A 27,090-nucleotide genomic window follows, 5' to 3' on the forward strand; every position below is an offset into this window, starting at 1 on the left:
AACTCATTATCTTTTATCTATTTTTGTAATAGTATAATTTAGAGTTATGTTATTATATATAATAATATACACTTTTGTTTATTCAATCTATATTATTTAGGAAAAGTGCGTTGAAATAAAATTCCTATAATGATAAAGCTTTTTCTTATAAGAAAGGGCCCGAACCATTTCATAAAAATCAGCCGAGAGGAAATCCTATGATTGTGAAATTCTGAATAATAATGGGACTTTCAGACTTGCATATGGCTTTCTTAATTATAAGAAAGGCGCAACCCATTTCATACAATAGAGAGGAATCCTATGGTTGTCGGTAATAAATGAAGTTCTGAATAATAATGAAAGGGATTTTCAAACATGCATATTTAAATGCCACGTGGATAGCTCTGTGGCTGTTTGGATAATAATATCGACATTGATTTCAAGAAAATTTAAAAATGTATATCCTACAACATGTAGTACGTGGGGCAAGGTAATTACTGGTCACTAAATCCTCACCAAAGAGACCAGGATCAGCAACCTCACAACTGTTCTGAACTCTAGTTACAATCACAATGCTCTTCAAATAATATATAAAAAAAAACTCCAAAATCGTTAACTAATTTACCTGTAGGACAACTGGGTGGAAAACATCGATGCCTGATGCCTGTTTCCTACTTGCGAAGACCAACACTAAATTCACTCACCATCTGCCTTAGTTTAGACTCCCAAACTCGGCACCAAACCAAAATGGTTTGTAGAATCACACATGCCGTGTGCTTAATGTTTTGCTTCATCTTCTATCTCACAGAAAATAGTAACCAGTCGGTGTTCCCCAAAGGAGCAGTAGCAGAGCCGAGCAGACCTTACAGGATTCTTGCTAATTTGAGCACATGACTTCCATTTTCAAATTCTGATCTTTCCATATAACACCAGACTCACCACTAATCAAGGGTTAAACGTATCTCGTCTAAACTATCACATATCCTTAGCATCCAAGGGTTTTCAGGATGCTACTAAGTTTTTGTTTGACAATTAAAGGTTTAGCATAAGAGTCTGACAAGAATATAGGATGGTACTCTAATCCTTTCCATTTTGCAATAAGCGTGAAATGCGGGCGCATAAACTCAGCAGCAACGATCTCTAGAATAACTGCTTTCGGTGAGGCTGACACTATATGAGTGAGGCCAGCTCCATGAGCCCCAATAATGACCGAGGCATCGTGAATTGCTCGGACCTGATCTTTCATCGGCATATGGGCAAATATCCCATTGACTAAATTTATTTTGCAATCTACATCTTTTGATGCCCAGATCTTTAACGAATCAAAAAGCTCTTGTTCGTTGGCGAGCCTTGATTGAACCTTACCAGCATGGCGTGGATGAGCCAAGTAATTCTCACGCCGAACAAAGAGAACATTTAGACCTGCATCGGGCTTCGAAGTTTGGTGCCTATCCACAGGAAATCCAAAGGAAGCTCTTATCATCTCTCCAAATTCAGATATGCGAGCTGTTTTTCGATCATCAGGCTGTTGCCACAGATCATGAGCAGAAGCTCCATGGCAATCTACGTCTTCAGTCAGCCCTTTAAATAGGACAGTTTCATATCCTAAAGGTGAAAGGATAGCATGGCGAAAACAAACAGGTCCACTAAAATTTTTAGCATATCTTAGGCTTGAGAACATCGCTTTCCATGTTTCTTCCAAGGGTGCCTGGAACATTGACAAGACATTAAGAAGATAATTCTATGCAGCATGTTGGTTCTGTGTGGAACATATCTAGGCAAGTAGATAAGAACGTGAGCACCAGGAATACCCAGGGACTCGACGTAGTTACTTACATATACATTAAAATGTACCTTTTTCTTTAGACAAATTTAAAATATATGAATTCTAAAAATTTGAAAAGCAAAATGCCAAAAACTAATGTGTGCCTACTGCTTGTCAACTTCACATATTTAAGATTGTGCCCAATCATCTACATAGCATTTAACAGGAAAGAATGAAAAAGCATTCATACAGCAGTATCAAGGTAAATGAGTAACCACACTATTCTGGTTGCTTATATACAGGTTCAGATTTGAAAAATATAACAAAATATATAATGTTCTACATATGTCTGAATTAAAGAACATGGAATATTTATAAGTGAAAGACTGCACATAATGAATTTGCGAGCAGGCAATCATCATGACACCAACAAGAAGAATTACGATCTGTAAATACTAAATACTGTAATGAAGTGAAGCTGAGTACACTTACCATGCAGTGACCATCTACAAACACCAGCTGAGGACGATAGGGCAAACCAGTTACTCTAGAAGCCACGTATGCAGCATACCAATCTGTAACTGTATGAAATAGGTTTGCATACTCAAAGCGTGTAACCAAAAGTGTTGGCTCCTCAACCCACTGAAGATAGATACTATAAGTCAAGAACTTAAATACCAAACTGTAAGAGATGGTACAATATTTAAAAGGGACATCTGGTGATAAATTATGGATAGGACTTTCAGTTTTATGACATTGGTATTCCATATTATTTCTTAAGAAACATAGATGTGTCAGAACAAGAGATGACTACTAATTGTGTAATACTGGAAACATGAAGATGAAATCTGCACCTACTTATATGTATTATATTTATTTTCATAAAGAGTCAAGGCAAGACATACACCGAAAAGTTTTGCGACACTTTGACTTGTTTATTAATTTTCCATACAAGATAAACAATAACATTCTTGCTCTGACCTAGATTTTGAGTGAAAGTGTATTTCCAAGTGTTTCTCCGGCCAAAGCCCACGACATGGCGCACACCAAAATCCCTTGTAAGTTGTAAGCATGTGGAATCATATGTATAATGTAGTTATATATATATAGAGAGAGAGAGAGAGTCTTACTCTAATAGAAACCTCCTTATCCTAGAAACTAAAAACCCACCTCAAATATCACTAAATTCTGAAGCTCATATCACTAATACCTACACCTCCATCTCCACCACTTCCACCTCCGCCGCTGCCTCCTCCTCCACCGCCTCCTTCACCCACCGCTGTTGCCTCCTCTCTTCTGCCTCTTTCACCTCCATTGTCATCTTTTAATTGCAACCCTAGTTGTCTTCCACAGCTGTATTTTTCTTAATCTTCCAACGATCAATTTTCAAACCATATGTTTGATATTTTGATGTGAGTTAAAAAAATAATATTAATTTATAGTTTTTATTTTAAGAAAGTTTGTAGTGAAGTAGGACCCTATTATATATATATATATATATATATATATATATATATATATATATATATATATATATATATATATATATATATATATATATATATATATATATATATCCACGCCATTAAGAAATCAAAATATCCAACTACATTGTATAGTGTATACCCCTCGCCTCAAGGTAATGAGAGGTTAATGTTGTGTTTGGTTGGGGTCAATGGATGTGTGAAAATAAAAGGATATAACAAAGGGTAGAGGATAAAAGAGAGGACTTGAAAAACTAATGTGGGGATGCAAATTTTGCATGATGAGATTACGGTAGAAAGTAGGTATGATAGGAATGGAGAATTTCTTCACAAAGTGGATGGCTTGAGTCTAGTTAAGGGTGATAGAAATGGAATGATGGAGGGAATGAAATTATTAAACATTTAATTAAATTATAGCTCAAATTTCATTCCATTCATTCCATCTTCATTCACGCCAAGGAAACACAAGGGTTTTAACTTCAATGCAGTTGCCCAAGAGTGTGAGTATTAAAAATTTCTAAAATTGCCCCTACCAAGAAAAAGGATAATAAATGCTCAAGTTAAAAAAAAAAAGCTTCGGCCATCACTTTTGAATATATATATATATATATATATATATATATATATATATATATATATATATATATATATATATATATATATATATATATATATATATTCTTGACATCTGAACAAACAAAAATCTTGACCATGCCATCAAGAAATCAAAAGATCCAACTACATCGAATACCCCTCGCCTCATAGTAATACGAGGTTAATGTTTTGTTTGGTTGGGGTGAATGAAATGGAATGGAATGGAGCGAGTGAAAATAAAAAGAAAAAATTTAAGGGTAAAAGGAAGGACTTGGAAAAAAATAATGAGTGGATGCAAATTTTGTATGATGAGATTTGGGTAGAAAATGGATATGATAAAGAATGTAGCATTCCTTCATAAAGCGGAGGGCTTGAGCTCAAGTTAAGGGTGATAAGAGTGGAATGATGGAGGAAATGAAATTATTAAACATTTAACTAAATTATACTCCCTCCGTCCCACCAGATTCTTTAAAGTTTCCTTTTCTGGACGTCCCACTCATTTCTTTACATTATAAAACTTTCCTAAAATAGTTAATGGGTCCCACCACTTTCCCACTTTTTTTTTCCTTTTCACACTACTTTTACTCCACTATCTCTTTTATATATTAAAAATCAATGGGTCCCACCATTTCACCCACTTTTCTTTCTCTTTTCCACTACTTTATACATATTTCTTAACCTCCGTGCCCAAACCCAACGTAAACAATTTGGTGAGACGGAGGGAGTAGTTCAAATTTCATTCTATTCCGTCCATTTTCATTCACCCCAACCAAATATAATATAAGGATTTAAACTTTGATTAAGTTGTCCAAGGGTGTAAGTATTAAAAACTTCTAAAATTGCCTCCACCAAAAAAAAGGGTAATAAATGTGGTGATAAGTAGGACATATTGCAGTATTTACTCAACTCCAGAAAAGGATTCGGCCTTCACTTCTGAATCAAATAATCACAATAAAAATAGCTCAAGGGCATGCATCTATTATACTGCTGAACTCTATCTATTACTAAGAATACTAATCCAATGATGAGCGCATAGTAAGTATAGAGTTAAGGTTGGTTATCCTAATTATCTTGGATAGTAAGTATAGAGTTAAGGTTGGTTATCCTAATTATCTCGGCATGGTATAATCTGCTAGTAGCATTAAATAGAAAGTGGAGTAGACAATAATCAGACAAAAAACATAAATGCAAGCAAAGAGACGACGTTGATTACCTCAGAGCATTGAAAGTCACCAGGTGAAACCAAGCGAATGGAATTCAACAAGCTGCGCATAGTGTGCCTAATAACCTCCCCTTGCGGAAAAACACGATGAAGCAAATAGGGAGTTATAATCTTATCCCCAAATTTGGCCTTGTTATGAACCAGAATATCGAAAGCTCCGGGCTGGAAAACAGGCAGCTCATCATTCTCTTCCCTGCCAATAACAGTCTCCAAGAGCTCACCACCATGAGACATATTAATCTTAGCCGGATTCATTCTAATAATCCCACCTTCACAAATAGAAGTCAACAAAGTATCACTCTTGAAACACCGAAACCAACCATCGGAACCCGAAGAGGAGTTGAGAAGATAAAAGGGTCGAGTAAAACCATTACCAAAATAAGCCTCACATGATCCAAACTTAACATTAGGGTTCTGAGACCAGGGGAGATAAGAGGGGAGAATGGGCCAGGGCTTAGTTGAAGAATTGATTTGAGAAAACCCAGAAAAATGATGATGGGCTTGCTGGGGAGAGGGAGGTGAGCGGTGTTTCAAGTAGTCGGGGTGAGATGACAAGTAGAGAAAGAGGGTTATTGTGTTGATCAATATGAGAAATATAATAATCTTTAAACTTTTCGTCTTCATGTTCTTCTCTTTCTTCCTCCGATTCAACAAGTAAACAACAAGTAAACGGAGGAGAAGAAAGAGAGATAGAGATCTTGCTACTTTCCTTTCTCTTTTCTTTCCACAGATCCACACCCCTCTGCTGCTGTATCAGTATCTATGTATAACAATTACCGGATATCCAATCAATCATCCTAATTCTATGTAAATTTTAATACAGCTTGATGAATTATTTTTAACTCTTTTTTCTCAATAAAAATTTATTGTTTAAATTTTTATATGAAATAATAAACTTTTTAACAAAAATTGTGAATATATGCTTTATATGCATCAAAATACGTCTTGCGTCCCCGTCTCCCAATATAAAATTTAACATTTAAATTTTTACTCAGAAAAGAAAATTTTTAAAAATGTTATGTACTAGTATAGATTATACTATACAGAGGATATAGAGAGTAAAGAGAAAAATATATTTTATTAGTTTTGTGTCTCTACAAGCTCAAGTAAGGTCTATTTATAGGCTTACATGATAGGATTTACATGTACTTGTAAAGTAAAGAGACATGGAGTTGTAAAGCCAAAGGTCTAAGTTACATGAAGATGAAAGATCAAAGGTTTGGTATATGCATTATTCTAGAGTCCTCCACTAAATACATAACACTCCTCTTTGGATGACATGTACAAACATTATGCCTCGTCAAAATCTTACTAGGAAAAACCTTATGGGAAAAACCCTACTGAAGGAAAGAGAGTACATGTGTAATAAAATTATATCTCCCTCTTATTTCAACATGATTATGAAAATCAACATAGATCTCGAAATTTACGCATCTCAATCTTGTGTACAAACTTCTCGAAGGAAGATGTAAGAAGTGCTTTTATGAACAAGTCTGTTGGATTTTCACATGATCGAATTTGACAAACATTAATTTTACCCTTTTGTTGAAGTTAATGGATAAAGAAGAATTTTGGATCAATGTGCTTTGTTCGATCTCTTTTAATGTAGCCTTCCCTGGTCTGAGTGATACATGCTTCATTATCTTCGAAAAGAACAGTAGGAGTTCTTTTATTAACTGAAAGACCACATTCTCGAATATGATGGACTAGAGATCTTAACCATACACATTTTCGACTTGTTTCATGAAGTGCTAACAACTCAGCATGATTCGAAAAAGTTGTTGCAAGAGGCTGTTTTGTAGATCGCCAAGATAAATATATAACATGTTTGTGATGTGGATCAGAACGATATCATGTATCTGCATAACCAACTATTTCCACTTTTGAGTCTTTAGAATAAAATAAAAACACATATTCGTTGTTCCTCGAATATATTTAAATATTTGTTTCACACCAGTCCAATATCTTCGAGTTGGAGCAAAACTATGTCTTGCCAAAAGGTTAACAGAAAATGCGATATCAGGACGTGTACAATTGGCAAGATACATTAGTGCACCAATGACATTAAGATATGGTGCTTCAGGACCAAGAAGTTCTTCTCCCTTTTCTCTTGGGCGGAATGGATCCTTATTCTTTTCTAATGATCGTACAACCATAGGTGTAATCATAGGATATGCCTTATCCATAATAAACCGTTTAAGAATCTTTTCAATATATGAAGACTGGTGGACAAAGATTTCCTTTAGATAAATGTTCAACTTCAAAACCAAGGCAGTCTTTTGTTTTACCCAAGTCCTTCATTTTAGACTCTCTTTTCAAATATCCAATCGTTTCATGAAGTTCATCTGGGGTTCCAATGATGTTTAACATATACTGCAATGATAGTAAACCCCAATTTTGTCCTTTTAATAAAAACATATGAACATATGACATTATGTTATGAATGGATGTCCTAGATGATTATTCTAGATATTCTTGAACTTTAAAATCATTGTCTCTTAATCTTTCACAATCCTGTAACCATATACTTTTGGTCTTTCAATTAATGCCTTGTAATCTACCTATAAATAGGTGGCTAATTTGAATTTGTAGACACTTGAATCCAATACACTTTCTCTTCTTTCTTTATTCTTATGTCTCTCTAATATATTATAAAAAATATATATCTAATACATTATCAGCACGATCAAGTTTCTCTACCAGTTGGGGTCTTCTGGTTCTTGAAGTGTGCAAGTTTTTTTGAATATTACAGCTTCATATTTTATGATAGTGCTCTCTCGTTTTCCATCGGTTGACTTGTGCTTATACTAGCGGTATGTTTATATAGGTCCTTGTATATATTTTCTGTTGTATCACATATACATATACTTGCTGATTTGCACCAACTTGTTGATCTAGACATCATTGTTCTTCTATATAATCTTATGCTACTTGTTTCTTACTTGTTTCTTATCAGGGAGCTTAAAGAATATTTTTACATGTTACTGATCTTTGTTGTATGTTCCCTATGGCCAAATTGTCAATCGTCATTTTTAAAATTTACTTGGAAAAATGGCTATTGGTAATGTAAATCGTATAATCTTCTGGTCCGTTTTATGAATGATCTATTTATGTATATCTGAATCCCGATCAAAGTTGTATTTGTTGATATCTGCTGCATATTAGGCTTCAAGTTTTCTATTATTTTAACCCTATAATAAGAGATTTATTTTTTTATTTTTTATCATTTAGTTTGGCAAAATTCTTTTTTGTGTGTTTCCTAGACATGCATTGATCTAAATTGCCTAAACTTTATATTATATTCTTATGTGAATAACATGTGAATTGTGTTATCTTTGCTTTATATTAATTGAATCTTGAATTTCACCAAACTTGAATTTGAGGCTCTTGATATCACCGGAAAGAATTATTTATCATGGATTTTTTTCTGCCAGATTTATCATGGATTTTAGATATCGAAATCCATTTAGCTGCACAAGGCCTTGGGGACACCACCAAAGATGGAAATCAAGAATCTGAATCAAACCGCCCAAAGGTTATGATTTTCCATCTCCACGAAGGGCTTAAATATGAATATCTTACAGTGAAAAATCCACTTGAATTGTGGAAAAATTTAAAAGATGGATATAATCTGAATATTCTAAATTGATTTCATGCCTCCTTGTTGTTGAACAAAATAATAAGCTTTTGATGAAGAATCATGAGTCTCGTCCAACTGGATCTAGCCCTTTCCCTGAAGTGAATGCGGCAACATATAAATATGGGTGTCGATGAGGTGGTGGGCGTCGTATCAATAGTCGTGGACGTGAAATGTGTCGTCAAGGACTTCAAAATCAAAATTATCCTTCTTTCAAGCATGATAAATCTAATCCCAACTAGAAGTTGAAAAAAAAAAAAAAAGAAAAAGGATTGTTGAAAATGAATGTTACAGATGTGCAATGAAAGGTCATTGGTCACGTACTTGCCGGACGCCAAAACACCTAGTTGATCTTTATCAAGTGTCCCTGAAGAACAAAGGAAAGAATGTTGAGAAAATTTAGTTTTCGAAGATAAAGAACATGTAGACGATCTCCTAACAATGACTTATTTGGATACCGCTGATTTCTACGAGACTCGCGATGGCACCACTACCCTAGATGATTTCACAAGAGGAAGATATAGAAAAATATAACACCAGAGAAAGTAGACATCGTATACCTTTAGCATAAATTCGACTACAGCTGACTTCAAGTCCCTCCACAGTTTTGGGACTGTCAAGTGATTCAGAAGAAATTCTTCAAACGGAATAGGACACCTTGGTCACAGATGAAGTGACTTTGCTCCTAGTTCCTTGGGCAGGATTCTTTTAGAGGAGTCACCTTCATTTTCGGGCAAGGGTTTACTCAATTTTCCTATGAAGTCTTTGACATCAACCATTCCTGAGTTCCTAATAGGACGACTCATACAGTTGGGTCATAACCTATCCTCAATAGGGAGAGCATAGATCTTCTCAACGATCCTATTCGTATTCTCGTTGCTTTTGTTAAACTTAAATTTAAGATCTCGAGGCAAGAAAATAAAATCAAATCCAAATTATGAAACTACGACAAGTTCATGAAACCATGCAAGGGTCACTGATAATGTGATAGCAAGCTATGGGTATGACAAAAATAATTCAATAATTGTGAAAAGACAAATTAGGAGCTATGATGAAAATAGCAACAGCTAGATGGAAATCTTTAAACATAGGAAGCTAATTGAGGATATATACGATCAATAGAGTAAGAAACTAAAAAAAGAAACATGTAAAAGAAACCGATGCTTAAAATTACCTTTTGGGTCCTAGAGATCTAGAAGGTAAGAAGCTTCATCAATCATGGAGGACTTGTCAACACAGAAGTAGTCCAGTTTTCATTTCCTATCATTCACTACATCAATGTTGAGAAATGACAACCATAAAATTTCTTAAGGCTGTTTGACTACGTTGACATTGATATTAGGATACTACTTGGCCTGGATAAAGTCTAGACATGCTAATGCCCTCGAAGCGAAAGGCATTAGTTGACCAAGAGAAACATGTATGTCAAACAAAAGCTCCATCACCAACTTAGAGGATATCCTAATATCGAAAGGATAGTTATAGAAGCATACCTAATTCTCTTTGTACCAGTCAGCACGCTCAAAGGAGTTGGGGATTATGACATGAATGGTACAGTTGAAAAGCAATTTAGCCTCTTTGACCTTTTCTTCTTTCATGGTGCTACTCCTGATGTCCTAACCCTCAAGAAGATCTTCACTCACAGCATCGTCGAGATCAGGACTACAAGAAGGGGAAGGATGAGAATTTTTCTTTGTCATATTGGAGATATGACATATATTCACCCTAATTTCTAAATCCCTAATCTAGCTCATTCACCCGCCTGGAGTGGCCGCCTCTTTTTCTCTTCCCAAGTTCTCAGTTGGCAGCTCTCACCTTCAGGCTTTAATAACTAATTCAAGGTATACATCTTTCTTTAATAAATCTTTCTTGTCTTTAGGCTGAATGATTTCAATTGATTTTGATTACATATAATGTGTGCTAATAATTCATGCTTCTTGTATTTTAGATGGAATCAACTGAACAACAACAAAATCGTGACACTCTTCCTAAAGATTCATCCACTCACTTAAAGGGAACTCCATCGGCTAATCCTGAGGTAAATAATCCGGAAACTGATTCGAGGAAATCCTGGGTATGGAGTCACTTTAAATTTGTGGAAAATATGACAGAAACGAATTACCCTTACTGCAATAAATTAATTAGGTGTCATGTTAAGAAAAATGGGACAAGTGTTTTGGGAAATCATTTGAAAACTACTTGTCGGACATCTCCCGTTTACAAAGGAAATGTCAATAAGAAATAGAAGACCTTAGAGAGTTTTCCTCTGTCTTTTAAGTCTGAAGGTGGGAAAACTTTGGAGGTTCATGAATTTAGTCAAGAAAGAGGTCGCTAGTCATTATCTAAAATGTGTATTAAGGATAATAAGCCTTTTAGCATAGTTGAAGATGAAGGATTTGTTGAGTTTTTATGGGACTTAAATCCCAGATTTAAACTTCCCTCGCGATGGACTGTTGCTAGAGACTGTCTCAAAGTCTATGCGGAGGAAGCAAAAGTGATTAAAAAACTTTTGAAGGGTCAACGAGTGTCTCTAACAACTGATACATGGACTTCTATCCAAAATATTAACTACATGTGCCTCACTGCCCATTGGGTCGATGACAATTGGAAATTAGTCAAGAAATTCTGAATTTTTGTCAAATTTCAAGTCACAAGGGGGAAACTATTGGGAAATTGGTTTATGCTTGTTTAGTGAAGTGGGGGATCGATAAAGTTTCCACTGTTACAGTTGATAATGCTTCTTCTAATGACGGTGCGATAAGATATTTAAAAAAACAGCTTAAAGGGCCTGATGCAATTTTAGATTGTGTGTACATGCATTTGAGGTGTTGTGCTCATGTGATTAATCTTGTTGTGAAAGATGGATTGGAAGATCAACATAAGTCGGTTGTAAGAATTCGAAAAGCAGTGAGGTATGTTCGATCATCACCAGTCCGACTTAAAAAATTCGAAGAACGTGTTGAGAAAGAAAAAATAAAATGTGAAAAGAAAGTCAACCTAGATGTCGACACCAGGTGGAACTCTACATATCTCATGTTAGAGACTGTCGTTAAGTATGAAAATGCATTTCATAGGCTGCGGGAAGATATATGACAGTACATTTCTAGATTACCTTTTTGGTGGTGATGATGAAGATGCTTCCACTAACACCAGGGGTAGGAAGAGGAAAAAGAAGGACTTGGTGGTTGGGCCTTCAGGGGTGGATGATTGGAAAAATGCAAGGTATATCTAGAATTTTTAAAGGTGTTTTATAAAGTGACTATGAAGATTTCTGGTTTTAAATCCTCAACATCGAATTTGTTTTTCAATAAACTTGTCAAAATGCATGTTAGTATCTGGAAAATGTGCTCAAGTAAGGATCCTAAATGTTGTGACATGGCAGGGCGTATGAAAGAAAAATATGATAAATATTGGGACTATATTGATAATGTTAATTTTCTAGCTTCATGTGGCTGTTCTTTTGGATCCTCGTAAAAAGATGCCGTATGTTGAGTTTACTTTTGCTCAAATATATGCCGAGGATAGGGAGAAACAAATTTTGATGAAAGAAAAAGTGAAAAATACAATTGAGGCACTTTACAAAGATTATGTGAGATTACAGGAGAATGTTAACAGTGACACAAGAATAAAAAAAGGCACTTAAAGCTCATCAGATACAATGCCAATGATAATAGACGGGGAAGATGATGTGGACTTAGAGCTGGACTTTCAAAGACACCTGGAGGGTGAAGAACCAAGAAAAACAAATCGAAAATAGATATTTACTTGTCTGATGGTGTCGAAAGAGGTGCCACTGATGACTTTGTAGTTCTTCTCTGGTGGAAAGCAAATTCCACGAAATTTCCCAATTCTATCGAGTGTAGCAAAGAATGTTTTAGCGATGCCTATAACCACTATAGCTTCAGAAGCTGCATTTAGCACCGGCGGAAGAGTAATTGATCCGTTTAGGAGTTCATTAACTCCTAAAACTACCGAAGCTTTGATATGTGCTCAGGATTGGCTAAGGTCAAAACCAACTCATATGGAGAGTCCACTTGGTATTCTTGAGGATACAAGGCAGAAACTTGAAGAAGTTGAATGAGGTAATCACTACTTAATCTCCTGAATGATTTAAATTTACTGAATTTATCCTTGATAACGAATGGTTAGTTATTATTATTTTTTAAATATTGTAGATGAATTGTCAAAAGGCCCAAAGTATCTACTTTAGGCTGTTATTGAAGAGTAGAGCTGTATTCTGTTAATCTGCTTCAAAAGCTTGCTTGGAGGCTTGAAGAATTTAAAGACTACTCGAGAGATTTAAATGCAAGAGACATTATAAAGCATTTCTGTACTCTATTTTCTCATTTGTGAAACTATTTAGCTTTTGTTATCACTTTGTACTTAAACTTGATGTTTGATTTGCAAGCCTAACATTTAAATTATAAACTCTTTTGTTATGATTAGATGACATTTGCAAAATTTTATTAACAATATATCATAATCTTAAATGATTACTTATTATGGTTTATAAATAAAAAAACCGAAACTGATAACGGTTAACCGAACCAAAAATAACCGTTCGGTACGGTTCGGTTACAGTTAATATGTAGAAACCGAACTGAACCGATGCATATGATTTGGTAACGGTTTTATCAAATAACCGAACCGAACCGAATCGTGCACGCCCCTGGGAGAACTATGCTAAGAGTAAAAATCACATGTGTCTGTTAGGCTACTGATAAAACACTTGTATAACATTATTACATAGTGAAATATTCTTTGGCCGACACAGATCCACCCACGACTTTTTCATTTCACGAGGTTTTCTGCATCAACAATTCTTAATTCTTTTATTTTATCCTTTGTTCATATCAGTGTTACAGAAATCGGGAATCGGACCTAATCGGTTAAGCTACCGATTCAGGGATTAATCGAAAATCGGAGATTAATCGGAAGGATTAATCGGAGTGAAAATCGTATTTATTTTATTATTAAAATATTATTTGATATTTAGTTATTATTATATTAGCTATTTAGTAACTAATATATTTACTATATTTATAAACTCTATAACTATTCATATTTAAAGTAATATAGTATTTTAATTTTAATAATTTATCATATATACTTCGATTAAGAAATATATATAAGGATTAATCGGATTTCAAAAATCGAATCGGTGGCCGACCTTGCAGGGGATTAATCGGTTAAATCGGGGGTTTTTAGAACACTGATTCATATTATTTGAATTTAGTCAACTAAAAGTATTTCTAGCATTTAATCTAAAAAAAATAAGCATATCTGCTGGCGATAAAAAAGGATTACTCAGCATTGCGGAACAATAGGTACATGTTTTCAACTATTCGCAAACCTAGTCTAAGGGCATTAGGAGGTGTATTCAATTGAGATTTAAAGTATTTTTTTTAATTCATAAAAGCCGACGATATTTAATTGGGAATTTAAAAAATGTCACAGAATCTTGAGGTACTCAATTGAGATTTAAATTATGCTACAAAATCTGTGTTATTCAATTAGAATTTTAAATTATGTTTTGAAATTCGATGGTATTCAATTGGGATTGCTTAAAATCCATTAGAATTTGAAAATACTCAAATACTAATGGATTGTTTTTGAACTTCATAGAATGATGGATTTCATAGAATTGTTCAGTGTATTTAAATTTTTTGAAATCCCACCAAAATCCATGAGATTTTAAAGTATTGTGCTTAAATCCTGAAAAATCTATATCAACTCTGTAACATTTCATCAAAAATCCAAACAAAATCAAAAAAAGACACAATTTATCAAAATCCATAAACTAAAAACAGTTTATTAAAATCCCAGCTAAAATTTATGTTTAGTAATGAATTGCCCGTCTAAACCGGTAACTGTTTTCTTCTTTACCTCGCAACCTTTGTCAAAACAAATCATGTAGCTTTAATTCTCGACTTCATATAGCTAACTTAATGCTTATATTTCACAATTTGTACCGGGAAGGAAGACTCATTGATCCACCAGAACTGGAAGAAGCTCTTTCAACTCAGGAGAACATTTTATATGCTCTAGATGTTCTTATATTTCTATTGCAGAGGACAAAGAGGACAAAATGTTGCACAGTTGGCGAAAATCAAACGTAAAAACTCAAGATCAATACAGATACCATCTAATATACTTCACATTGTGCTTGTTTGTCAAGTATGGGACGGAAGAGATGAAAGTAGAGCGAAAATTCGGGATGTATTAATAAGTGAATTCAAATTTCGTATAATAAAATCTATGTATAAAAATTTGGAAAATGTTTAGTACGGAGAATGGGGCATTTACGATATGAATTATTTTAAAATCACAACATACTTAAATTTCATTATATTCCTTCCAATTTCGACATAAAACCAAGCACAACATCATAGTTTTCAAAATCCCAACTATTCCCTTTCTTAAAAGGGTCCTGGTCCACAATCATCGATGGTTGTGGACATGTTTTGCAGCCAATGATTTTCTGGTCATTGGATAAATATTCAGCGACCAGGATTATAATATATGTCCAGCGCTTTTTTTAAGCGCCCGATGGGGTTTATGCTTTTTTTAAGCCCCGGACACAGGCCAAAATATTGTTGGTTGCCTAACCTGTTCACAATCATCGATGGTTGTGGACCAGGAGCTCTTTAAAAAACACATCTAAGTCATCTTCATCTGAGCTCCAAACATCTAAAAGCTTCAGCCACAATGAAACAAGCAGGAAAAAGCTAGATGATCAGAGAAAATAAAATGTTGTTTTGTTCAAAATAGTATAAGAGTTATAAGAAGTACAACAAGGTTCAGCATGAAACAGCCGCTACCTACTTTAACTTGCCCACTTGGTTGCTTTGGTAATGGTGCTGTAGCCTCACTTCTGGTGCCACTATCTGTATGTGGTTTTGCGACAATAGCAGGGAGTGGGGCTTCCGTCACATCAGACACGGTCAGAACTGGGTTGGGAGCTTCAGCTGGTGGCTGAGTTTCGCTGACACTTAAAAGATCGCCAGGACCTACAGCTACAGGCATCATGTACCGGGGGGTCTTCTTTCCTAGATTTAAGCAACGATTTCCTGTGATCATCAATTTAGACCACCATATACTGTGAGAGCGCGGAAGATGAGAATACCAAATAGATAATGACCTTAAGCAATTACTCCAAGAGAAAAGAAGTGACAACCATGTATTCACTATAAGAAGATCTGAAGACTGAAACCAATAGTTTTTTTTTATGACTACCAGTATACCGGGTATTAATATTATTAGAATTACATGATTCATATAAAACTTGAACAAGAATGGTGAAAAGTGCAGAGATATGGAAGCTTGAAGAGTAAGCTAATAAGCTCTAGAGAGAGAAAATATTTCTATATGCAAAAGTTGTTACAAACTGAACAATATCCAGGTATATATACAATTCAGATAGCTGCCTAATGAGTGACAGCTGGACTACTACTTGCACCACTACTAATTCCATATTCTACTTATTAGATCCAACTGTACTTGAGAATGTATAGCATGTTGGACAGAGGCTTTGTGCTGTGGCTTCAAATTAACTAGAGCAACTGAATGATCTGAAATAGTTGCACTCGTATTACTCCCCCCACAAACTGGAGTGACACAAGGATTGTGTAAGCCCAGTTTGGAACAAATAAACCAGTGTGCAGAACTGCCAAGAGCCTTGGTAAGAATATCAGCCAGTTGATTTTTAGAAGCAATTTTCTGAGGATCAATAATGCCAGCTTGAACCTTTTCTCTAATAAAATGACAATCAAGTTCAATATGCTTAGTCCGAGCATGTTGAACTGGATTATGAGCAATATCAACTGCAGCCTGGTTGTCACAAAACACAGGAATAGCATTAGGAACAGGAATCAACAAATCTGCAAGAAGGTACTTTAGCCACATTATTTCAGTAGTAACAGCAGCTAAGGCTCGATATTCAGCCTCAGCAGTGCTTTGGGAAGTGACAGTTTGCTTCTTGGATTGCCAAGAAATCAATGCAGAGCCTAACTGGAGACAAAACCCAGTAACTGATCGACCGGATATAGTGCAACCACCCCAGTCACTATCACAGAACCCTTGCAAGGCTAGGCTGTTGTTAGCAGGGAAAAATAATCCCATACCAACAGTGCACTTAAGATACCGAAGAACTCGAAAAAGAGCATCAAGATGTTTCTCACGAGGTGCTTGCATGAACTGGCTTAACAAGTGCACTGAAAAACTAATATCAGGACGAGTAAACGTGATCAGATAAAGCAATTTCCCAACAAGACTCCTATACAAAGAAGGATTGGAAATCAGAACACCAGACTTCTCTGTAGCAAACAACTTGATGTTTTGATCAAGAGGAATGGACAGAGGCTTAGAGTTTGTAAGATTGGTACTAGCCAACAAATCAACTATAAACTTCTGTTGACTCAAGATAAGACCAGAGTCATTTCTGGATATCTCAAGGCCCAAGTAATACTTAGCCTGACCAAGATCTTTAATACTGAAACGAGTGTGTAAATCAGACTTGACCTGGTCAATGAAAGGAACATTGTTGCCAGTCAAAAGAATATCATCAACGTACACAACAGCAATGGTGAACAAGGACCCAGCTGTGTGCGTGAATAAGGCATAATCAGCCATGGATTGTTTAAAATCCATAGTAAGGAGAAAATCAGACAACTTCTTGTTCCACTGTCGTGAGGCCTATCGAAGTCCATAAATGGACTTAATAAGACGACAAACAAAGTGTGCAGTAGAAGGGGTCAGTTTGTATCCCGGTGGCACATCCATATACACCTCTTCAACTAAATCGCCGTGCAAAAAGGCATTGTTAATATCAAGTTGAAATAAAGGCCAGTTTTTGGAAGAAGCAAGTGCCATAACTGCCTTGACTGTAACCCCTTTAGCAACCGGTGCGAAAGTGTCATGAAAGTCCACTCCTGGCTCCTGGGTATAACCTTTAGCGACGAGACGCGCTTTGTATCGATCAATCTCACCATTGGCATGGTATTTAATTTTAAAAACCCATCTACAGCCAATGGTTTGCTTGCCAGCTGGTAAAGGAACCAAAATCCAGGTGTTGTTCGATTCCAAGGCAGTAAGCTCCTTGTTCATGGCATCAACCCATTTCGGATCAAGTACTGCCTTAGCAAAAGATTTGGGTTCAACAGCCTTATGCAACTGAACCATGAAGGCTTGATGATCTGGGGAATAAGCATGTGAAGACACAAAATTGGCAAGAAGATACTTAACAATAGAGTTACACTTATAATCATTCCACCAGGCAGGATGGTGCCTTTCACGAGTTGATTTTCGCAGAAAATGATCAGCTGAAAACGATGGTAAATCATCATCAGGATGCAAACTAACCAACGTATCATTATCAGGAGGTAAAGTAGTCCAATCATCATCAACATGGGATGAAGCAGTAGGTGATGTGGTGGAAACATTAGGTGTTGGAACAACGTCTGGTACTGGCAACACATTAGGTACAGATTGAGAAGGAAGTACAGGACTAGATGAATCATCAATATCAGACAACCAATGTTGCAGCTGATGAGGATCAGTGTTGACAGTAGAATGAGTATCATTCAGAAAAGGAAAAGTCTGCTCATGAAATATCACATGCCGTGATACAAATATCTGCTTAGTAGCAAGATTCAAGAGCTTATACCCTTTACATCCATAGGGATAGCCAACAAATACAGATCGAATTGCACGAGGATCAAATTTATTGGAATCATGAACAGAGGCATAACATAGGCAACCAAACACTTTGAAAACACTATAGTCAGGAAGCGAATGATACAAACATTCAAAAGGAGTTTTGTTATCCAAAACAGGCGAAGGAACTCTGTTTATGATGAAAGTAGCAGTTAAAATACACTCCCCCCAGAACTTGATGGGTAAACCAGACTGGAAACGAAGTGAACGAGCAATAGCTAAAATTTGTCGATGACGACGCTCGACACGACCATTCTGCGCTGGTGTGCCTACACACGATGCCTGATGCATCACCCCTTTATCAGCCAGAAAAGCATTCAAAGTGGCATTGAAAAACTCTGTGCCATTATCACTACGAATTACTTTGATATTGACACCAAACTGAGTGTGAACATGCTCAAAAAATTGTTTAAGTTGGGAAAACACGTGCTGTTTGGAAGGAAGCAAAAAAGTCCAAACATTACGCGTATGGTCATCGACAATAGTAAGGAAGTAACGACATCCATTATGAGTTTCAGAAGCATAAGGACCCCATAAATCGACGTGAATGAGATCAAAAGGTAGAGTTGCTCTGCTAGAACTCACAGGAAAGGGTAGTTTGGTTTGTTTGGAAATTGGGCAAATTGGACACTGTTTATTGCAATCAGATACGACAGTGGAAGAAATGTCAGGGATATGATGTAGAACATCATTAGAGACATGTCCCAAACGTAAATGCCAAAGGGCACTGAGTTTAGTCTTAGATGTAACACTATTAACAACAGGAGAGTGAACATTAAGACTCTGAAATTCCAGATGGAATAACCCTGCGATCAATCGCCCAAAGCCTAAAGCACTATCAGACTTATCATGGCGAAACTCACAATGCGCTACATAAAAAGAAACATATCCGCCAGTATCCTTAATCCACTTTGACACAGATAATAGATTATAGGTAAAAGAAGGCACATAAAAAACATTGTGAAGGACTAATGTAGGATGTATGCGAAATGTCCCGGACTGTGTAACAGAAATGACTGCTCCATTTGGCAGGGATAGAGTGATAGGCCTTGGTAAAGTGACCACATCAGTAAGCATAGCCAAAGAACAACACATATGGTCTGTTGCTCCCGTGTCAATCAACCAAGTATACAAACAGTAAGGAGTAGCAACAGAATTAACAGTTGAAGTGACCATACCTGCCAAATGATCCTCAGGGCTATTTGAAGTTTTCCCAGTGTTCATAAGAAAGCTCATCATCTGATTCATCTGATTAAGCTGATGTTGCATCTGAACTAGCTGGTCATTTGATGGATTATTAGAGACATTATGTGTCAAAGCAGCAGTGGCACCAGGACTAGAACCATTAGTAGGATTAGGCAAAGATCGAAATTGACCAGAAACACTAGAAGCACCAGGACTGTCCTTCTTTTTCTTCCAATTCGGAGGATAGCCAATCAACTTGTAGCATTGCTCCCTTGTGTGTCCAGTAAAATTGCAATAAGAACACTTGAGTGTAGACTTATTAGCACCAGATAATTGCTTCTTTTGGCCAGTCGAAAAATTATCCACTGTTGCTGCATTGATGCTTGCAACAACAGGTGCTGCTGGGATGGATGAATTAAACCCTTGCCTTGCCTTTTCATCCTGCTTGACAAAGGCATAGGCCTGAGACAAAGTGGGCATAGGATCCATCAATAGAATTTGACCACGAATATTGGCATTACTATCATGCAAACCCATGAGAAATTGAAGAAGCTTTCGTTTCTGCTCTCTTTCAACTTGCTTCTTGTGAGAACCACAAACACAAGTAATTGTGGGTTCAAGCACTAAATATTCATCCCATAAGGCCTTTAGCTTGTGAAAATAAACTTCAACAGATCTGTTACCCTGCTCTAAGCTATGAATATCCTTCAATACTTGATACACTCTGTGTCCATTGACACCAGAAAAGCGTTCACGAAGTTCAATCCATACTTCAGAGGCAGTAGTTACATAATTCAGTCCATCACTAATGTCCTCAGCAACAGAATTCAGGATCCAGGTAATGACAAGATCATTCACACGCTCCCATTGAGCGAAGAGAGGCGAAGAGATATCAGGTTTGGCATAAGTGCCATTAACAAGAACAAATTTATTCCTAGCATTGAGAGCTATCCGCATCGATCGAGACCAGGGAGCATAGTTATCCGGACCAATTAACTTCTTAGCAATGAGGATGAGACCAGGATGATCATTATTGTGTAGATACAGTGGATGTAAATTGCTATCAATAGCCATACAATTGTAAACAACTTCGTTTTCAACTTCATGTTCATGATTTTCCGAATGAAAATCCTCATTATGCATTTCATTATGAGCATGACTACCAGAATCACCACTAACAATGTGATCACCAGTAACAACATTAGCAAAACTAGATCGCATCATGACTGTAAATTTAGGGTTTCGATGAAGAAAAACAAGATAACAACAACAAATCAATCCAATCGAGCAAATCGACGAAATCGATGAAGAAACAGTGATCAAAGCGAGAACAAATCAATCGATGAAGAAGAAGAACAAGAATGTAAATTGAGATGTAGGAAAAACCTGATTCAGTCCAATCGGAGATGAAATGCGGCACCGAATCAACAACGCTAAATTGAAAACGGAAACAGAGAGGTACTACGGATCGAAAACAGTCATGAAAGCTCTGATACCATATTAGAATTACATGATTCATATAAAACTTGAACAAGAATGGTGAAAAGTGCAGAGATATGGAAGCTTGAAGAGTAAGCTAATAAGCTCTAGAGAGAGAAAATATTTCTATATGCAAAAGTTGTTACAAACTGAACAATATCCAGGTATATATACAATTCAGATAGCTGCCTAATGAGTGACAGCTGGACTACTACTTGCACCACTACTAATTCCATATTCTACTTATTAGATCCAACTGTACTTGAGAATGTATAGCATGTTGGACAGAGGCTTTGTGCTGTGGCTTCAAATTAACTAGAGCAACTGAATGATCTGAAATAGTTGCACTCGTATTAAATATATTAGTATCATGTCAACAGAAAGCAAATAAAAACTTACTTCTGTATCTGTTGGCTGTCCCAGGGAAATCAGTAATGACACCATCAACTCCTGAACCAACAATAAATAGGTTCAGTTCCACGGATGCATCCGAGAAGCAGTCCCATGCTTGAGAAAGAAACTCATTTTGAAAAAGTTCCACGTAGACAGATAGATTAAATGCCTGTAGCTTTGACACAACACCTGTGGCACCCGTGAGGAATTTAAGGTTTTGAGTATAAACAGAATTTTTGTTGATGACCAGTGAATTGGCAAACTTTTTTATGTCCAAAATGGTTGAGTTCAGGGTGTCACGGATATCCTCCTCAATCTCATAAACAAATTCATAATTGTTTTTCTCCTCCTTTAGTTTAACAAGAACAGCACTACTCGAAGACTGAATCATTACTTTTTTCCTTGTCTGATTATTGTAACCAGCTTTGCTCAAGGCATCAACAACAGCATCTGTCACAGACAATCCCTCCTTTTCTGCTAGGTAGGATGCATTCTTTAAGATGGGGGAAGATCAACAAGCTTATTAGAAGCTGTATGGGGAAAATATATCTAAACTTCTGATGAAAAAAGCCAGCTTGATATATAAACGATATCTAACTTCCTAGTTCATGTGAGTTCTTAAGTTTTAGTTTTGCACTATAAAATATTCTTAAGTCTGTTAGATAACACATAACTAGAAACCAAAACACAATAATAAACTCACCTCGATGTGGATTAAGACACCTAAGACAGAATCTGCATTATTTGCTAAAGCCAAAAAGTCGGACAATGTCACAAAATTTCCAGCGTTCTTGTTTCTAGGATTTCGATACAATGATGCACCTTGATGGGGATTTGATATCATAGCTGCCATGAAAATGTATAAAACTCAGTATACATCAGTATGCTACATATCAGAATAATCATAAAAGATGCATGTGCTACAACATAATATATGCTAACATTTCCCAGTTTTTTGTCCATCAAAAGATTTCAAATCACCAGCATATTTACAAGAAGTGAAACAACTGTACAACTTACGTTGCAGACGTTGTATGTCACTCCAGTCAAGGCTGAACGAGAAAATTCCATTACCATCAAGCTCAGGGATGTTCATTATTAGGTTACTGAAATTCTGAGCAGCTGTGGTTCCATGTATAAGGTTTATAGAGCCTAAACAAAAAGGAGTTCCATCCTTCGTCATTTGAACTGGACAGTCAAGAACGTCAGCTCCATCTGATATAGCTTGTTTATAAGCTAGATCAGTACAACCAGGGAAAACTCCACTTGATCCTTCATGAGCAATGACCAAAGGGATTGCTGTAAGACCAAAATACTAATTTATTTAGTGGGTCTACAGTTGTACTAGAAGGAAATTATATCACCATACAGTGATACAGATAAATAACAAAGAATTCTGCAATATTAAAAAATGAAACAGAAAACGAAAGGATGGTGTATATAAAAAATAAACCTTATGTATTGAGGTCTACCTGCTCTGGAAAGATTATTGTCCATATGAGAATAGCAATCTGCAGGATGACATAATTATCAACAAAAAAGCTAAATTAAATATCAGTTATTATCAAATTACAGTAGAACATAGGTACGCAAGTCGGAACTATTTAGAACATAGTATTCAATGAACTTATAATGTAGGGAGGACATGTATCCATATGAAACTTATCTCTTATGTTATCATTACTTGGAAATTTATTAAAATTGCTTCAAGAAATATGATCAAGAACCAGGGCCTAGCATAGTAGCATGTAGTGCTTACATAAAAACAGCAAGTTAATATAGTAATAGACAAGATAAAACATGCAAGATAAACCAAATATAAAAAAATACCTATGGCCTCTGATGGAGTTATTGGAAAATCGGACAGCATGCCATCCACAGAAAAGTTGCCATTGTCAATGAAATTTAAACACTCAGCTACAGGATCGTAATTGTAATCATAAGCAAAAGGTACATCATTTGAGAAATCAGATGCAAAAACTTCAAGTCCCTTGCTATGAGCATCCAACACGACTGAGGTATGGGGCCTCAGATATAGATCTCTATCCAAAGGCCATATGTATGTTTTTGGAACTAAAATTCCCGAAGCAAATGTTTTGATATATGTTAAGTTGATCAGGAGAGAATTGTAGGTTTGGTTTGTCGTAGGCTCAATATCATTCTGTCCTAGAAAGTGAAATATAAGTTTTGTTGGGCTTTCCTTGAATTGTGTAACGATACTTCTTAAGAAGTTCACCTCCGGTGATGAAATATAATTCACAATACCACTTCTAGATGCAGAAATTACGAAGCTTTTCATGCTCAGATTATGTTGGCTGAAAAATGCATCATGCTGCAAAGCAATTAGAAATGCATAAGATGGCTTAATTAATAGCTACCTAATGTGAGAATCAAGATAGAAGTGGCATGAAGGATGATGGTTACCTGAATACTTAACCATAACCCAGGCCGTTTCAACTGCCTAGCCACATCTTCAACAGTAACGACTTGGAAAAAATTTTGATCAAACATATTGGTACGTGAGTAAATTCCCTGTGTTACTATCCAGTTTATAAAGATCATGTTAGTCCAGTAAAGCCATCAGCAAAATTTTTAAACATATATTGTGAACCCTCATTAAGCACCAGTCACAATTCAAATTGCCGAAGATCTTAAGTGAATAATTTTTAACTAGATAAGGTTTTAGAAGATTTAATAAAGGTTGTGCACATTAAAAGATGGTCACAGGTATAAAACTTTTCACTCTTGAACTTAATCTGAATCTCCAAGTTGTTTGAGAGTCTGTATCTATCCACTTCATTGGCACTGAGAGGATATGAAAAAAAAAAAAAAAGACTTAAAGATAAACCAACAATTCCAAGCCTGAACACTTCCCTCTTCAAAAAAGGGCCTGAACAGAATAATCTAATCCTTTCTACTCTTCCACCCACCTTATCCCTCTAGAAACAGAACTAATGTTAAAGGAACAAGATATATTTTAAAGGTATAATGTGCATTATCCAAATAGACACTGTCATAACTTGTGCATCATGCCACCCCGAACTTTGAAAGTTTTATCAATGCTCTTTTTTCGCATAAAAACCTCTCATCAATTCTTTTGAGAGAAAATATATAAGAGAACATGACTTACAGGATATATTTGTGAGATCATCTAAGGTGAAATCCACTGAAAACCATCCCGTTCTAGTTGCACCATTAACAAGGTAGGATTTCTTCCTTCTGTCAAAAAGGCTACTAATGTCCGAACCATTATCAAGAGTAAGTTCTGGAAAACAGATCCCAGCTCCATCACTTGTAAGTTGTACATCACACCACAAGATTATATTAGGCAAACCAGTCAACAATGCAAACTCGTATGCGTCGATACTCGAATCAGGAAATATTCCAGAAAAGCCACCACGTGCAATAGCTAAAGGCGCATCTCCTACAAAAGAAATACAAATTTAAAAAAAAAATTTAAACAAATAAGAGAATTTTGCATGTCATAAAACCAAAAAAAATCAAGAACGCATTGTATAGTTTCTAATGTTATATCAATCTGAACTATACCTTATTTTAAATGAGTTTAAACTAATGAATTCGAGTTTTTTCATTCCAAGCAGAGAGAGAGAGAGCTCTAGAGTGGAGTACTAACAGGAGAAACAGTAAAGAAAATAAAACCAATTTTAGAAGAGATATTGGTTGCCTAAGCTCCAAATAATAACTTCAGCCCCTTAAAGTAATGGAAACAAGAAACGAACAAGCAGATAAACAATCATATAACCCTGCTCCAGGAAGAACAACTTCATAATACTTGCTCCCTATAAGTTTTTTAGGCAATACAGAAGGGAGCAAGTTCCTTAGGGAATACAGAAGTGTAGCTGTTTTTGGTCACACCATCACAAGCTAGGCATCTAACTAAACGTCTTGTCGTTGTGCCACTGATTTCATATATTAGCCAATAACTGGTTAAAGTTTTTGGCCAAGTGTTTCATAAAAAAATAACAAAAATACCGGTGTTAATAAAAAAGTAACGAGAATTCTATTTATCTATTTTTTGGCCATTTCACCGAGATAATATGCATTTCCCATCCTGGTATCCCAAATGTGTATTGGTAATAACCAGTTTGGGAGCATATCATGTATAGACATTTTTGGCCAAAAATCTCAAAATCTGTATTATTGTTAATATCTTGTTAATATTTTGAAATGAACAGGTATACTTTGGCATCGTCTCTTATAAGGGCACATAAATAATAAGCAAACAATTGAAATCAAGTGGAAGGGATTGAAATTAAGGATAGTGCAAAATAGCATTGCTGAGCTTATGTTTAAGTTTCTATCACTTGTTCGTTGTGTGTTTTGTTGTGTGAGTTTAAGCTAATGTTATTAGTTAGACCAGACATTACCAACACTCTGAGGCTGTGTTCACTTGGATGAACTGGAACGAGGAGAAAAAGGAATAGAAAATTATAAACAAATTTTACTGAGAAAAAAAAAGTTATGATACAACATTGAATAAACCTGAATGAGTCTAAATTTCTTATGATGAAGATTTTCTAATTCAAATAATTGGATTGGAATGGACGAAGGAATGAAAATTTTATGCATTTTCACTGATCACCCTATTTCATTTGTGAACTGGAACCAAGGCTGAGTGAAATGTTTAAATAGGAATCTGAAGAGGTAAAATAAAGCTGAAGGAAGTGCAATTACAAGTGAATAGTGCAATAAAATCATATAATTATCCGAGGAATCTACCGGATTATATGTTTTACTAAACAAAAAAAGAGAGAATACCGGTCAGTGTCTTCCACAAAGAAGAGGTGTTGTTGTTGGAAGTTGATCGCTTAGCATGATGAGCATGAGCTGCAAACACAATCAAGCAAAGAAGCATAATGCTTGCCTTGAACATTTTATATGACTTGGAGATGCGAGTCCGGTAAAGCCACAGCGTATATGTATCTCTACACGTCTATCCAGAGACGAATATGAACAAGGAAATAGAGAAGTTGGCATACTATGGAGCAACAGCTGTCCGCATGTACATACGTCTTTTTCTGTAGTTTGTAATAAATTCCCCAAACTTACATCAGATAGATAGAAAGAAAATCTATGAATTGTATTTATCTTTTCTCCGCTCCTAAACTTCTCTATAACCATGCATGGGACTTTGGGAATTACTTTCCCATTTAGCGGTCACATTTTATTTTTGATTAGTCAAATTGTCCAAAATTAATTGAAATTTATTAATATTTTATCAATTAATAAAATTAGAAAAAAAAAATGTCATTGAAAATAATTTTTAACCTATTTTAATATCTAATTTTCAGTTTTCCAAAATAATGTAAGAGTGACTTATTATTTTTGGTATGAAATTAACAAATTGACCAATAAAAATTGAAATATGACAAATAAAAAGGGGCGGATGGAGTATATTGATTATGATTAGTCTGACAGTAGAAATATAAATTTTTATATTTTATTTTTATTTGATAGAGTTTTGAGAATTGTTTATTCATTTAATTATTCTATAATCAGATGGTATATTGATAATAATTTATTTTTAAAAAAATTAGAGGGATGATAATAATTTTTTAGTTACTGTGAGAATTTTTGTAGTTGCGTCAAATAATTGTTAGATATATTATTCAAATAT

The 27,090-nt window shown here is 35.6% G+C and overlaps 2 protein-coding genes across 2 annotated transcripts; both read right to left on the bottom strand.

Moving 5' to 3' along the window:
- Positions 1-390: 390 nt before the first annotated feature.
- Positions 391-5,825, bottom strand: LOC108223942 (beta-1,2-xylosyltransferase). Its single transcript, XM_017398419.2, has 3 exons — positions 5,036-5,825; positions 2,237-2,386; positions 391-1,687 (listed from the first exon to the last, which is right to left on the bottom strand). Exons 1-3 carry the CDS (start codon positions 5,666-5,668, stop codon positions 965-967), a joined length of 1,506 nt encoding a protein of 501 aa, XP_017253908.1. The 5' UTR covers positions 5,669-5,825; the 3' UTR covers positions 391-964.
- Positions 5,826-15,303: 9,478 nt separating this feature from the next.
- LOC108221228 (glycerophosphodiester phosphodiesterase GDPDL3) lies at positions 15,304-26,413 on the bottom strand. The gene is made up of 9 exons (XM_017395124.2): positions 26,232-26,413; positions 24,583-24,876; positions 23,877-23,992; positions 23,283-23,784; positions 22,925-22,963; positions 22,473-22,751; positions 22,156-22,298; positions 21,459-21,945; positions 15,304-15,751 (listed from the first exon to the last, which is right to left on the bottom strand). The coding sequence occupies exons 1-9, from the start codon at positions 26,344-26,346 to the stop codon at positions 15,444-15,446; spliced, it is 2,283 nt and encodes a 760-aa protein (XP_017250613.1). The 5' UTR covers positions 26,347-26,413; the 3' UTR covers positions 15,304-15,443.
- Between the last annotated feature and the right edge of the window lie 677 nt (positions 26,414-27,090).

The sequence above is a fragment of the Daucus carota genome, chromosome 5 (assembly GCF_001625215.2).
Source record: "Daucus carota subsp. sativus chromosome 5, DH1 v3.0, whole genome shotgun sequence".
NCBI classification, from domain to species: domain Eukaryota; kingdom Viridiplantae; phylum Streptophyta; class Magnoliopsida; order Apiales; family Apiaceae; genus Daucus; species Daucus carota.